This window comes from Bombus vosnesenskii, unplaced genomic scaffold (assembly GCF_011952255.1).
Source record: "Bombus vosnesenskii isolate JDL3184/JDL3185 unplaced genomic scaffold, Bvos_JDL3184-5_v1.1 scf7180000013579, whole genome shotgun sequence".
NCBI classification, from domain to species: Eukaryota; Metazoa; Arthropoda; class Insecta; order Hymenoptera; family Apidae; genus Bombus; species Bombus vosnesenskii.
This window is the reverse complement of record NW_022883131.1, coordinates 131242-147652: the sequence shown is the minus strand read 5'-3', so window position 1 is coordinate 147652 and position 16411 is coordinate 131242. Positions and strand designations below refer to the sequence as shown.

Genomic DNA, 16411 nt, shown 5'->3' with positions numbered 1-16411 from the left:
ATGAAGTCACCAATTTAATAACTGGTACTGATAAAGGATTTTTAGCATATGCTTGTATCAAGCCTCCTATAAATATCGACGTTACTTTTATATGTAACATACGTATTTATAACATATGTAGGTACTGAATTTTTAGACACCACGCACGCTGGATTATTGTTTTGTCCAAGTAAATATGAATCAATTCCTGCACCAACAAATTTTTTGAAATGTTTTACAAAAATCCTTCCTGCAATACTTAACAACATGCATAAATAGTTTAAGAATTTGTATATGTAAAACAAAGAATTCAGTACCTGCATTAGGTAAGATAGAAGTATGGGGAACAGTGTCATCACATTGTGGTAAAGACACTATAACCAGTATTTCTACTTTATGGTTCGAACAATCTTGCTTAGCTGAATCTATGGAAAGGTCTGAAAATGCTGAATATAAAACACAAGCATGTTCTATGTAGAAATGTCTTAACATCGATTGAAAATAACCAATGTACATCTTGTAGCATGCCTTATAAAAATAATGAAATAGAACGGATTTATGAATGAATTGTGTAATGAACTTATTATTATTAACGTAATGCATTTTATTTAAATAAATTAACTTGTTGGAATATATTGTGCACGATTAATATAATATGTAAATAATATGTAATGATTACTTTTAATAAATATATAAGATATGAAATATCTTATTGCACCCTGTAAACTTCAGTTCGAAACCTTCTTTGTACAATATTATTCCGGTTTCCTACATAATTAATGAATTACATGCAATTAATACAAAATACCATATTTTGAATATAGTCCTCTCTGGTGGTACTAATAAGTAAAATCTTTAACTGATAGATGACGTTATTATGTTTAAACTACAGCACTGTGTCAGTTTGTACCAATGTTAACAGTTATTAATTTACATGTAATTAATAATTATGTAGGAAATCAGAATAATATTATACAGACAAGATTTTTGAGAATTAAAGCTTTGATTCAATTTTTGAACAGTTCAAAAATTCACCTTATAGATCGAAAAATTTTATTTTTTAATTTCGTGATAGAGATTAGTTTCATCATTTTACCGTTAGATGGTTATAGTGTTTCATTGTCCACCAATTGATAGATTTTTTAAACTTGTTTAAACCAGGGAGAATATTTACATAAAACTAATCTGAATTAATTCCTTACTCCCTAAACTTTCATTTGAATTCTTGAAAGTTAAAAAATTTTATTTAGGAAGCAAAAATTTGGATTTTTAAAGTTTTGTCAGCTGTCGATTAAACATAAGTACAGACATACAAAAATTTGGATAAGGCTTCAAATTTTGTATGTATATATGTTTATATATGGTTCTTAAGGTCGTTAGATTTGTTTTTTTGCGCTCTACAAGGATATCGACAAATAAATATATATATATGATTTTATTGAAAAAGATACTGATGCTCTTGAAGTTCCATTAAAAAAAAAAATGATTATAAAAAGACCTATTTCCACTGTTGCGTGTGATACTTAAAATACTTTGTCCTAAGAAGCTTTTTATACAACAATAAATAAGGCAGATATTTAGATGATCTCATTTAGCTGGATTAATCTGTATATTAATGAAAATGTATCCACCATACTTAAATTTGCACACATACTTTCATGATTTTTCTACGATATGTACATTATATACGTTATTTAATAAACAAAGTTTGTGAAGAATTTTCCATGATACAAATTTTCATATAAAAATTGAAAAAGCATTTCTTATGTAAGAATATTTCTTGTGCATATCCTATAATGTGTCGCACATTATAGGATATTTTTACGAAATAAAATTCATAAATTTAAGTCTATTATCCAGAATAAGATAAAAAATGTTACCAGAGATATGTACATATAGATATCGCATAATTCGGATTTGTTTCGGACATACATTTTTCAAAAAATTTCTAAATCGAAGGCATAATACTATTTTATCACTTTTCATGTTTTATAAGCGTCAATCACTGTTTTTACTTCTGAGTAAAGAAAATACTCTAAGATACTCTATTTATTCATTATAACACTGTAAATCCGCTACCTTGACTCTGTCGTTTAGCAATGTTAAACAATGATAATAGATAGTTACGTGAGTCTGGAGAAACGTAAAATGTAAGTGTACGATCAGAATTGGGAGTAGTATTCTCAAAAATATCGGACTGTACATCGCTATTTGTAGAAACGCTAGCTAAACCAGTACTACTGGTTCGTACATATTCCGCCACTCGTGCTCGCATTTCTCGATCCATCTATAAGAAAAATTTTAAATGTAAATATTATACCTAATTATGTAATAGAAAAATATATATACCTAATATAAATATAAAAATATATCATACCTCGTATGGCGCTGGAGATATAGATCTATTAGTTTGTGTTGTCTCAGGAGAGCAGTACAAACATATTGTTGATTCCAAATGATGATCAGCACTCGTTAGATCTTTCAATAAATATATCCGTTCTACGTTATCTTCAGCTGTATTAACTAATAATAACGCATGCCGTGTTAGAACTAACGTTATAGCACGACTACTGCCTTGTTGGATCACGTAATCTGCATTAGTAACATGCAGGATATTCCCGTGATTATTTTCAAGTAAGGGTAACAACCACCAGGCATATCTAATAATTGCATTATTATTTCCGGACGTGTATTGGACTACTGGTCGTTGTCGAGGCTGTAAAGGTGTATTTATTATCAATTAATTTCATTAATAACGTCTAAAATAAATTCCGTGAAATTATTCACCGAAGGCAAAGAATTCCAGCCAGCTCCTTGAAGTAATCCTTGTCCTGTCAATGCAACTAGTTCTGCAGCCCCACTTAAAGGTTTCGTAACTACTCCAACTAGTCCAAGTCCAACGCCAGTCACGATACTTTTGGTTGTTATTTCTCCTGACCAAACTTGTTGCAAAGGATGATGTGCCAAACCCGCAACTGCGGCTAAAAATTAAAGAAGAAATTAAACAACATGAAGTACTGAATCAAAAAGAAATATAGCTATATATGTACCAAGAAGACTCATTCCAAGTCCTGTCAATCCTTGGTATAGTCCTTGTGCCATTCCTTGAGGACGCATTCTTCTAGATTCTTCTTGCCGCTGAAGATGTTCCTCATCGAGCGTTAAACGATCCAAATTTCGTGCTACGCTAGATGCTAGTTTCGTTACAGAGTTTAACGTACCTGTGTAATATAAAATTATAAGTGAATTTTGTAGTTATGATAGATGTTTGTATTCATTAATACCTGCTGTAACATGTCTCATCAAACTGGCAGAACCATGCGTTATTCCAACGATAAAACCCCATGGTCCTTGCAACAGGCCTTGGAATGGAAGGGAAATAAAATCTCTAAGTCCTGAACCAAGAGCTTGTGCTAAGCTGCCAGGAGAACCTAATATTTCTAATGATCCTACTACCCAACCTAAGGCACGAATATTTTAATATACTATAATATAAATTAAAAAGTAATATAATATTAAGAAATTTTAATAATATTACTTTCATACCTGCTCCGAATATAGCACCAGATAAGTAATGCATTGTGAGAGCATTGCCAAGTCTATAAGGTGTAGTTAAAATATTTTTCTTTTCAAAAGTACCAAAATATAAAGGAGAATGGTCTAAAGCCACGTATAAACGTACAGAGGTATGAACACTTAATAAGATAGATACCGGATCTATCTTTAAATTTTGTAATCTTAATGGGGCGCTTAATATTCTAGCGTAAACCATTATGTAATCAGGAATGTATACTCCAATAGTTGAAACTAGTGTTCTTGTCTTTTTCATGTCATCTGGTAGCAAAAATCGAGGTGGTGTCATCGAAGTTGCATAATTTAATAATTGTGTTATGTATGTATCTTCAATGTAAGCACTGATTGGTGCAATTTTTATATGAAGATCTTTTGATGCTGAAAACATTATTAAGAAAAAATTAATATTTGTAGAATAGAAAAGAGTTTATTAAACACATTTAAAAATATTAAATACCTTTTAATTGCCCTTGATTTTCTAGTATATAATCAATCGCAATCAACGAATTTTCTCTTATTTGTTCTATCTTATTCATTAAACAACTGCTTGTATAAAATGTTGTTTCTTTCATCATAAGCGGACTTTGACTGATTAGTACTACTGGAAAATCGAAACCCCCTTGATCAAATAGCTGATTATCTAACTGTAGATCTCCTATGAAAGCACGTAAATTTACAATTTTAGATCTTGCATTAATAGCGACTATAACATCGGTCATAGACAAGCTGGCCACTTCAATTTTTTGAGCATTTTCATTCATATCATGCATGATGATAATGGTAACTCCTCGGAGACAAATGGTCGCAGACCCTTCTTTAGAATTATTCTCCTCAGTATCCTTTGTATCATCATTTACGTTAGCTTTTACATTTTCTATATCAGTTATTAACTGTCTTAAATTTAGCTGTGAAGAAGTTTTAGTTTCTGTAGCTATAGTTTCGTCTTGTGCCGAGAAGAAGGTTGTTACCGAAGTCGAGCTCTCAGAACTCTGTACATTTATGACTGGCTGACCATCTGGATCAGAAGTAAATTTATCATGCATCGCCACCATATCTTTCATTTCGCTTTCTTTTCGTAAAAGTCGACTTCTGATGTCCCTTGCAGACACTTCCACTTGAGATATTGGAACAATATTAATATAGGTAGTGTAACAACGATTCTGCATGATTAACTTTACATCTCCATAGGATGGTAGTCGTACATACTGATCCACTGGTGCACTGGATATGGCGGATAAATTTATACCTCTTGACCATCGCAATTCTTTATTTCTGATAACCTGGTCATTATAATTGTTCGTTACAGCAGAAAACAGAAGTATGTTCGATACATTAGTAACTGGTGCATCAGGTAGTCTGTTACTGATAGATGGAATGGAATAATGACTTGTTGCATTGCTTTCTATTTCACAAATCCATGTAAAGTGCAATGCATCTGGTATTATCCCTTCTGCTGTTTCATTAGCTTGACCCAATAGGATTTTAAAAGCACAGGTGTTCTCAATCAATAATTGAGGATGATAATCCATATGAATCATTATGTACATTGTACCCCTATCTTCCTGTATTGTAATGACTACAGGCATGGTGCTTGAGCCATTTGGTATAGCAACACATTTACGACTCATACCCTGGTCAACTCGAATTGGACAAGACCATTTGTGCCCTACGCTCAAAGATATATATAGTACAAGAGGTTCTACAATGTCTTCCATGTATAATGTATACCACTGTGTAATCGGAATACCTTGTTTTTGATCTTCGGATGGTGAAATATTAAGGCTATAAGGAGTAAGATCATTGGGCAATTCAAGTCTGGTTGCATCTTCGTGTACCGCCAATGTTGCTATGCATAGCTCTTGAGATGTTAAATTACTAATAACGTGGCTACTCATTATACGCACAAGACGCATATCTTCGTGCATACTCGAATTAATGCTCATGAGTGAGACACTTGAGCCGCAGTCAACACATGATTTAATGTTTCCTGTGGCAGGGATGAGTCCACCAATTCGAGGCATATAGAAACTTTGACTCCAATCAGGTCGATCTAGCTGTAATGCTTGGGATGTGTAGAACGTATCACCGATACCGACACACAAGTGAAATGTGCCTTCCAATTTTGGTGGTGTTACGATTCCATAGTGAGGAATCTGGCAAAGTTCAATGTCTTCTGATACAAGAGATAAATGACAGCCCATGGAATTTAACATAAAACACCAAGGCTGCAATTCTAATAATAAAGTACTCGAAACTAATCCAGCATCTTGGTATTTCACTTGTACGTGTGTTTGTGGTTGTTCAGCGGATATCCATTCCTCAAACTCATCTCCTTGGAATGGCCATTCCGTTTTATCTTTCTGATTTTCAAGATCTTGCAAGATGCTATCGATATCTTCGACTTCCGGTCTTCTAAAGAATTTCCTTTGATCCACAGAACTGTATGATAATGGCACATACGGATTAGATGTAGAAACTCCGGTTTCTAATTGAAATGTTAGTTGGTGGAAATGTTCAAACGTTCCAGGACAGTATAGTTGCTGTCTTTCACCCCGACCATTTACCATTGTGCATAAAGATATTTTCAACGAAGGTGTATCCATTTGTACCCTAGCTGGCACTGGTAAATGCGAGCGAATCATGTAAAGTGGGCTAAGTACAGCTAATACTTTGGTCTTATCTTGAATTATTTGCGTTATTATCCGCACCCAAATGCTTAAAAATTGGCCACGTTCTTGTAATGGAACTTTAACAAGCCATGGTTGCCCCCACTTGGCATTTGGTTGAAGGGGTATATCTCCTGTCCAAGATAAATTTGGAACATTGGTAAATCGTAGACGTATTGCCATTTTCTTGTTTCCATCAAGTATAACTGATGGTGGTCGAGTTTTACCAGAAACGGAATAAATATCTTTTAATACAGTCACCTTTGATCCCACGTCAGTTTCGTACTTGACTAATCTCATTTCGAAATTGTCTATTAACTGATTTGAAATTACAAGTTGACCAGAAAATGTTATAAGCTTTTGTGTAGCTGAAAGTGACGTAACGCTTACGAATGCTGACGCTTTTGTAACAGAATTACTGAATTCAACGGCTTGAATTCCATCTACACCAACAGAAAATGATTTGCTCCATAACCAAATATTTTCTTCTATTGCTATTCGTAACATTTTGTTGCCAATATTTCTCCATGAGTAAAAGATACATTGCCTACTTTCCAATAATATGTTGTCTCCTGTACCACTTTGACCAAAGAGGATAGGCACATTGCTATCGTTAGCTATTACATAACGTGTGAATAGAATAGTGGTTTTATTTTCTTCTTCTAAAGATGCATACCATAAATGCATCGAAACCACAAGTGTATGAGCTATTGTTGGACTCAACTTTAACGCAAATGGACTGCATGTGAAGGATACATCCGTTTTGTCAGATAGCGATAATTGCAATCTTGCTTCTAAAGGATCTAGTATTTCTTGCATGGTTAAATGACCATAATCTAGTATATGTACTCCAAATATTCCGCTAATATCAATGAGCACTGAGCCGTCAATCCATCTATTAAGTACGAGTATAGCTCCTTTATGTTCAAAGGTCATAAAACATTGCGTTTCGGGTATTGTACCTTTTAAAGTATAATTCTTCAAAGGTGATTGTAAATTGTTATACGTAATTGTACTAACGTGATTGTACATAGATACATGAATAGTGCCAATATTAAGTGCAGCTTGTATGTTAGGTATAATTGAAGAATTGAAATACGAATCGATGCGTAAACAAGCTGCAAGAATCCGGGCTGAGATTATGGTTTTGGAAAAAGGTCGATTATTGTTTGATAGTAGAACTACGCGCCATATACAAGCCACTGCTCTTGCTGGTGCTTTTTCAGGAAGCTCTAAACGATAGGAATCTGTTTCTGATAGGTAGAAGTCGGCATATCGCTGATAGGACATGTGACAGTCGCTCCAATATTCAAGAGCGCACAGTACTTTATCGACGTACCCAATATCAGAATCTAGTGTCTAAAAATATAAAAAAATTGTTTAAAGATTAAACTAAATCCTGTCTGTTTAAAATATTACTCTTGTGAAAAAAAATGTTTTGTTCTGCTTACTTCAAATGGAACTGGAGATATATGTATTTTAGTTAATGTTCTTGGTTGAGGATACCTCCAAGCCATTGATTGTTGGGGATAAGTGAAGAAAATAACCTGATGAGTTAAATAATAGGACAAAATATTAAATATCTCTTTAAAGATTCTACTGAAGAAGCATATGATATGAAACTTACTTGATATGGGAATGGTAATTCATCTACATTTCCATTCACAAATTGGAATGCACCTGCTTTGAGATCATCCTTATAATGTTGTTCAGTTGATAGAACAATTTGTTTCTCATTACTTCTACATGTCGAAGATGATCTTGTCAATTCATTTAATAGTAGTTGGAGATCATCGATAACATTTTTTATAATTTTTATTTGTTCTGGTCCAAAATCTAAATGGAGACTATCACTGTCTGCTTGTATTTGTATTTGAGGAATAGAATCGACATTTAACCAAGTCTCCCAAAGCAAACACACTGTAATATTACAGCACCATGGATTCAAGAGTACTTTTATGTTTCCATTAAGAATTGCAGATATGATAAAGGAGTCTACAGATGTGTTAGAATATATTCTATCAGGTCTAAGAAGAGATGAAATATTTCCGGATAACGAAGCTAAACTAGTTATTATTTCGGCGCCGGAATCGGTTTTAAGGGATACTACAACTTGTTTTGTGCATATATTCATATCAGGCCAATTTAATTTTTTTAATTTCATTGTTGGAGATATTTTCATATTGTCATGTTGTTCTGATATTGTTTCATACTCTTTTATAAAGCATGACAATATCTTACTTTTTATAATATATATCTGATTTAGCCTCGATAAAGAGAAATAAATTTTTGTAGGTCTACCTACATCTATAAAAAATTGTGGATTCTTCCCTATAGTTTTTTCGTATTTTATTGTTATAAAAGATGGGGGAATGCCTGTATCTGGATGTAAATCTCCATTTTTTGTTTCAATCATAAAAACTTTAAAATCCTTTTCAGTTGGTATTGAAATTAATTCTTGTTTGTCCTTGTCCCCAAGTGCCATTGTTATATCGAAACAAGATACTTGCACTTTTTGCGATGGATGCTGTTGTGAAAAATAAATATTCGGTTGATTAACCATTATGTAAAAAAGCGGTTGTTTCTGACTTTCACCCTCATCTTCTTCAACTTCATTTATGTCTACTTCATACTCTGTGATTGCTTGATGAATATCATACAACACGAATGTTATTTTTCCACAGTTCACCAGAAATTCAAATGGTAAAAGTATTGAAGTATCTGCAGATATTGGTTTGCCAACGATTGTGGAATTTATGCTAGATGTTTCAAAGTCTATACCGCTATCCTTGGTGACATCAACGTCTATGTCATCACAAGATTGTTTTATCCAAGTAATTTGTTTAATACTCCCGGCAGTCGAAAGAGGTTTCTGTGATGTACTGATATATGTATTTGCACTTTTATGTCGTTCAAAATCTTTCAATAATAAATTTTTTAATTCATTATTTAAGATTGAAATCAACTGAATCTGGTCTAAATTTATTGTTACTTCAATATCTGTGATACAATTTACTTCAATTGCACTTCCACATACTGTAATATCTGGTTTAAATAGAACCGGCGGTGCAATGATTAAGCACAAATCGAATTTCGATAACAGCGGAAGTGTAGAGAACTGCCGCTCTAAACTACTTCCATGTCCAAGTTTATTCCATTCCAACGCAGGATTTTCGTTCATGGTATATAAATATGATTGGGACATTTTCTTATTTATAGTCATTTGATAATTCTTCCAAGTAGTTGTATGGGCACATACACTTTTTATATTAATCTGATATTGTCGATCTTCTACAGCAGAACCTGGTATACTTAAAATATTTGCTTGAGCTGCGAGTTGATATATATCTAATCTTAAAGGTGTTCTGCAAATCGGATTTTCTGCATGGGGTGTGATACGAATTCCGTCCAATTGAATCATTAATAAATCATGTTGGGGTTTGAATTTTGTTATGTTTGAAACTGGTAGCATCAGTCTAAGTCCTTTAAAGTCCAGATATATTAATGGTAACATTTCATTATCAAGACTAGTAATGCTGTTTAAGCGTGTTGTTACATTTTGTTCAGAAGTTTCCATTATATCTTTTTCAACAGATTGGTAGAGACCCGTAAAAGGTTTTATTAATTGCATATATTTACTAACTATGGTAAGCGGTAAAATTATGTCCACCATTTGTATTTTTATAACTACTTCGGAAATATAACTATTAGCAGATAAAGTTGTTTCTGTTATTATGTCTTTCTGAAACTGCAAAGAAAAATCAGATATAATCAAAATATTATTTGTTTTAAATGTTAAATACCTTCTGACTCTTATGCCGTTTATAAGTACCCCATCGTGTGTGAACATTCCCCGATTTTGCTCTAGTGAGGGTAAAACTTAAAAAGCCGGAATCGTCACCTTTTTCTAAACTGTCTTCTCTTCCACAAAGAACCGCACCTACATACTCACCGATATCCCAAGTTGGTGAATTCAGTAGTCTATTAAAACATAGATTTTAGCATTTGTTATATAAAATTGTATGAAGTATTTTTCCACGTAATGGTGTACCTTGTATAATGAAATATAGTGGCTGTTGTAACTTTATTTTTTAGCTTAAAATAAATAGGTTGCAAGTCTAAAGAAGTAATAATATCTTCCAATTCAAGTACTAATTTTAGTGAAGATAAAGTCTCTTTCTCCGTGACGTATAATTTAATCGCAATTTTTGTTATAGTCCATTGAATCCATGCTGTCAAAACTAATTCATCGGAGTCTACAAAATACACGATATTATATATAAAGGTACACTTAAATATACGCTTATTTATAATGTACCTGGTGTACTCTCATCTTTTGAAGTTGAAAGAGTCGAGTTTGTAGTTGTATCTTCGGGATATAGTAATTGTGTTGGTGTAGATGGAGTTTGTGGTACAATAGGAAGAACTACTTGTGCTTCGGTATTTATTTGAGTACTAGCTATAACACTTTTATTATTACTAGTTGTAATTTGCAAAGCGTTTAAAATACTCGAGATGATTTTACTCGTGAAAACTACCTAAAGTGAATATTTAATTCATACAGTTGTATAATAATATGCCAATATTTTATGTCTTTCGCGAGTATCGGATAAAATGATTTTATACCTGTTCTTCAGAGATCGAAACAATAATAGGAGAATTATCAATGTGAACACAGACACCCAAAGCAGCTAAAGTACTTCCTCCAGATGGAGATGTTACGATTTTTGTTGTAAGAGCAACTGTAGCATTTACTGATACTTTTTTAATAAAGTTTTTTTGTGTCTGTTGTTGTAACATGTAACAATGGAAATCAACAAGGCTTAATGTCCATGGGAAACTTTGCAATTCTGAAATAAATCACTGTGAATGTGATCATCACTGTGAAATCAAATAATGTTTTTTTATGTATTGTTTATTACTTACTATTCGTCCACATTGATTTCGGTAATTTAACAGGTAATTCCTGAAGGTAAGGTGCGAGTAATTCAAAATTTATATTAGATGAATGAACGAGAAGAGAAGGTAATTTTATGATCAATATGTGTAACTTATTATCGCTTTTTAATGCTTTGTCTTTGGCTTCTTCTATACCTAAATTGATTAATGAAGATTAATATTATAAAATATACAAATATCTAATTTTATAAAGCTTGTATATATATTTACCATATGCACCAATACCACTCATTGTGATTGATGGTATGTAAATAACAATATGTCCAACACATCCACTTAACACAAGACCACACCACCATGGATACATTTCTGCTAATCTGGCCAATATTCCCAAATTCTGTAAGTTCTATCATAGATTAATTCTTTCTAACTAATAAAAACATTATGCAAATAATTAATAAAAAAAGACGTTAATGTTTATTGGACGTTACTTGAAACTTCGTCATTATCAACCGAAATAATAAGCAATGTACCTGTCTTCCATTTTCGGATTTAGAATCATGTTTTTTTTGCATTTCATCATTTTGTACAGTTTTTGACTTTTCCGTGGCTATGACGGATTTTCGTTTTTCTTTGTCTGAGGAGCTATGTACACTTTCGTGTAAACTGGGAAATGTTTTTTTCTTTGTACCAGTATCTGATGACGCACCTTCAAACTGTTGGATTTCGGGTCGAGTGGTACATAAGGTACCTAAATTATAATACGTAACACGATATTCTAGCCATTTAAAAAGTAATGGATCAAGTGAAGCCCTGATATCTGCCATTTGAAGTGAAATCAAAGGTGGATGCGTTTGTCTTTCAATATTTTGCGGAAACTGTATTACAACCGTTAGTAATGATTTGTTTTCTACATCACTAAAATATAAAAGATATTATCAATTTATTTATAACCAGAATATTTAAAGGATACTAACCAGTAAATATTACTTTCTGGTCCTGAAAATATAAAGGCTTGCTGTGACTCATTGAGTGCAAACATTTTTACCGAACTTATATTTAATTCATTTGATATTGTAACCAAAGATGACAACTTTTTGCAATTTACGTTTTCCAGTAACAATTCTAGATATACAGGGTCTGAAATGTTTGTGATATATAATGTTTAAAAAGTTATTGATCAATTGATATGGTAGTATAGTACATACTTGTTTCTTGACAAGCATCATTGAATAAAGAGGAACAAACAAGAGGATTAGTTGTATCACCAGCGTCAAAAATTGAAGTTAAGATAGATACAGCAGCCATTAGCTTTGCCTTTGTTCCAGTAACTGTAATGCTGTCAATATGTACCGCGTATATTTCATGTATTAAATCGACATTTTTCCAATACTGCGGATACAATAATTTCTTGATTTCACATTCGATGGAGTAGGGCATTATTATTGATGTATGGCAATTTTTCGTCAAATAAAGTTGACTTCTGGTTCCATTTACCTAGTTAAACGCGTATTTTATTATACAATTATATATAAATAAAATAAAAAAGAAAAAAAGAAAAGAAAAATAATCGCGCATATATTGAAGTAACTTCTCCATTACCTGCAATGTAATAATCTTATGACACTGATTAAACATTTCAGTTGGAAGATCAGTCTGTTTGGATGCACAAGCTGCAAGCCTAAATGGATATAAAGGTTGAAGTATAGTTACTATCGCTTCATCGCATTCAATACTCATGAAAGGATCGTCTGTAAGAGCAGGTGTTAAAGGCGTCGTCTAACAAAATAATATGAAAGGAATAAATAATAGTAACATAAAAATTATTTATTATGTTTATGTATATTAGACCACTTAGTACTTACTCGACTTTCAACTATCTTTCGTTGTCGTGGAAGTCCAGTAATAGAATGATCTGCCAATTGCAATTGAAGTGAGGCTTTAACTATTATTAATTTTGTCTCAACCATAGATACATTTTCTCTTAATGCTTCATATTCTTCCAATGTAACTGGGGGGAGTTCATCTACGAGTGGATCTGCAATTTATACATGATAATTTTCTAAACAAGTTTTTTTTTCATATAATTGTAATTGAATATATACCTAGTTTTGTAATCAGATAAGGATTGTAATCATAATTTGCAGCAGCTTGTTTTATTGTTTCAATACGATGAAAAACACCCGAACATAATCTAATAGTTAAATCGCCTATAATATATCTCATTACTCTACGTTCGTGGAAATTACTGAAAAAGAATTATAAGTATTTATATTACATTTTTCTAATTTTCTGAGAGAGAGAGAGAGAGAACTCAGTTACCTATATTCAAAATTAGACCCAAACTCTGCCAGTTTTTCAGGTGTTATGTCATCTGGCAATTCGGTGCAATGAACGTAATCCATGGAGAATGCGGGACATCGTTCTATTAACCGCTCCTCTATGCATGTTTTATAAAACTATTTATTATAAAATCTAAAATTATGAATATAGATTCAAAGTTTTATTACCTGAAGCTGTACATAGATAATAATATATTCCTTGTTTATATTCCCGTTTTCTTCCTTTATTCTCCACTGATTCATCATCAAATAATGAATCTTTTAAGTACCGAGTATTAAACTTGCCAGCTACTAAATACAAAGGTGGCTAAACAAGATAATTTATTATATTATTCGTTGCAGTTTGAATAAAATATACTTAGAAGTTATAGTATAAAATATTACTTGTGCCCCATCGACTACTTCAAGATGACCACAACTACAACTTCCTCTTGGATATACGCGTATGCAACCCATTCCAATTTGAAAACTAGTCATTGCAATTCCTTGGAGCAATGTATCCACTACCACACCATTTAATCGCAATGTTAAAAACGATTTATACCGAAGTTTACGGGATTTATAAAACAATTGTTCTTTAACATTTTCAACTGTCTATATACGTAAGAAAAAATAAAAATTATTTACTTATATTTTATTTTCCCCGCTTATCTTATTGTAGATAAATACCTTAAAAGTTAAAGTCGCATCTTGTACATATACGCCTAAATGAATGGTATGTCCAGAATAAGCCATTTGCTGCTCTGTAGACCAGTCATTTTCCCAATCAATAGGTAACAAAGATGACACCATGTTCCAAGCCCATCCACCCCATCCTGTACTGTCTGCAGCAGTTCCACTCACATTATCTGTATCATCTATAATATTAAATACTGAAGTATGTATATAGAAATGATATCATATAGCTGTATCTTGTATGGAGTAAAATGAAACAAAACCTTGTATACTGTCCTCCCTTTCTTCTACAGAAATTAACGATTTTTCTTTACTAGATGGAAATTGCTTTGTTTGCAAAGCCATTATTAAGGCAGCTAATCTAAGTAACATTGGTACTTGTTGCTCTGTTATACTGAATTCCATTTTTTGGCAATGAAGATCTAATCGTGTAATTGAAGCTTTTCTTGCAGTATTACTATGGTAGTTTATGATTAAACGTATTATAACCGAACATCGATATAGGACAGGATCCTAAATTACAAAATAGGATATTTTTATATTCTTATCTTATTGCTCAAAATTTTCAGTCAATTGTAATAAGTAGTTAATACCTGATATATTTCTATTTTCCCAGATGCATCCATTTTATCTAAACATAATGTTAAATCTTGAATAGTAATAACTTTCCTAAGCATAACTTCATATGTGTTAACATCTGAAAGAAAACATGTGTATGTATTTAAAATATACTGCTAGAAACTCTTAGAAACATAATATGGAATATATACCTGTAAATGCTGGTTCCCATTTATTATCAACAGTTTGCATGCTTAAAAATCTGACATTGACACTAAGAACAATATCTTCTTCCACATATTTTAGAATTAAATTATTACAATTAATTGTTATGTTATTTACAACTTTTGTTACTATGCTTTTTATGTATCCAGGGGGAGCTTCTTCCCTAGAAATTAAATAGTAACAAATACGAATGATTATAACACAATATGTGGTTTTAGTAATAATAATAGGTTGCTTACTGCGGTATCTCTTGCCTCCTCTGTAAGGTGGTAGGATTGGTCTCCACTTTATTATCATCTTTTAATTTTAAAATGCATTCTGAAATAAAGATTAAAGTTTCACTTCTATGTATTCAGTTTTGTAACGAGTGTCAATCATGTTATCCAATACTTACCTATTGTATTAATGGTAATCACAATTGGCTCTGAAGTAATTTTTACCCAAGGAACATGAATAAGTAATTCATGTATATGACCACTAACAAAAACAAAGGGAAGATTTAGTTGTTCTTCCAAAACTTCTAGTCGTAGATCAAGGTTTTGAAATGATGCATCACCACCCCATAAGGAAACCTGAAAATGAGATAATAAACACACGCGAAGAAAATAAATATAGACTCATTATTATGTAAAACATATATACATACCTGAGATTGTTCTGGTTTAAAATTTTTCACATACTTTTCAACATAACTGAGAATCACTGGTGTTATATATGATTCCAATTTGAACATTGTGATTGATAACTCAATACATTCCACATACTCTTGTAGGTTTAATAAATTTATGTAAATCTAAAACTCTCTAATAATTTATTTTTTTAGTCCGTCAATTGATTAAATACGCTTACCAAATATATTGGTAGAAGTAACAGGTATAATAATAAGAAAAAATGAATATTTGACCACTTATAATATTTAAAAATGCAAAAGTTTATCTGGAAATGGTAAAATTATTTAAAGATTAAAAGTAAAATATAGATAATTATTAACTTTAACATAGATTCAATATATATAGAAATACAATATAAATAGCAAAGAAAGTTTAATACAAATATTTGACAAATCTACTAACAATACATTTTCATTCTTAAAGCAATTGAATTTTGAACATTTTTATAAGGAAAGTGAAATAGGGTTAACAGAATCAATAGTCGCTTTGAAAAACATATTTTATTCTTCTTTCATATTAATACGAAGACGAATATTATAATATGCTATTATTAAGTGTGAAGAAAATACATATTAACCTTATTAAACATCGGCAGTTGGCCATGCATTTAATTCAAGTATAAAAATATATTTTAAAAATACATATCTTGCATATTTCGTAATGAAATTTTAATTTAATAGAAAAAGAAGCAATGCCACTTTGAATGATTTACAATTGACTGTTTTTGATCGTAATATTATTCCTTGTAGATATAGTTTTATTTATGCTGTCTGCTGTAACCTTTCTAATTTGACGTGCACTGCAACTGCATGTGCACAGTAAC

At 31.8% G+C, this 16411-nt stretch overlaps 1 protein-coding gene across 3 annotated transcripts; it reads right to left on the bottom strand.

Annotated features, from left to right (window-relative positions):
- Positions 1–559: 559 nt before the first annotated feature.
- LOC117238650 (vacuolar protein sorting-associated protein 13B) lies at positions 560–15848 on the bottom strand. Of its 3 annotated transcripts, none has more exons than XM_033503730.1 (31): positions 15564–15848; positions 15312–15489; positions 15157–15235; positions 14905–15080; positions 14728–14831; positions 14398–14647; positions 14129–14316; positions 13844–14053; positions 13628–13766; positions 13440–13557; positions 13223–13365; positions 12983–13155; positions 12720–12896; positions 12326–12614; positions 12095–12257; positions 11651–12035; positions 11388–11514; positions 11145–11312; positions 10845–11068; positions 10537–10756; positions 10270–10474; positions 10022–10199; positions 7846–9966; positions 7670–7765; positions 4010–7577; positions 3526–3930; positions 3264–3440; positions 3030–3200; positions 2767–2960; positions 2357–2695; positions 560–2266 (listed from the first exon to the last, which is right to left on the bottom strand). In XM_033503730.1, the coding sequence occupies exons 1-31, from the start codon at positions 15648–15650 to the stop codon at positions 2036–2038; spliced, it is 11283 nt and encodes a 3760-aa protein (XP_033359621.1). In that variant the 5' UTR covers positions 15651–15848; the 3' UTR covers positions 560–2035. The 3 variants fall into 3 exon arrangements, with proteins under 3 accessions (XP_033359621.1, XP_033359620.1, XP_033359622.1); XM_033503729.1 differs by having other exon boundaries at positions 11388–11523; positions 15564–15650; XM_033503731.1 differs by lacking the exons at positions 13223–13365; positions 13440–13557; positions 13628–13766; ... (6 more) ...; positions 15312–15489; positions 15564–15848 and having other exon boundaries at positions 11388–11523; positions 12720–12868; positions 12983–13122.
- Between the last annotated feature and the right edge of the window lie 563 nt (positions 15849–16411).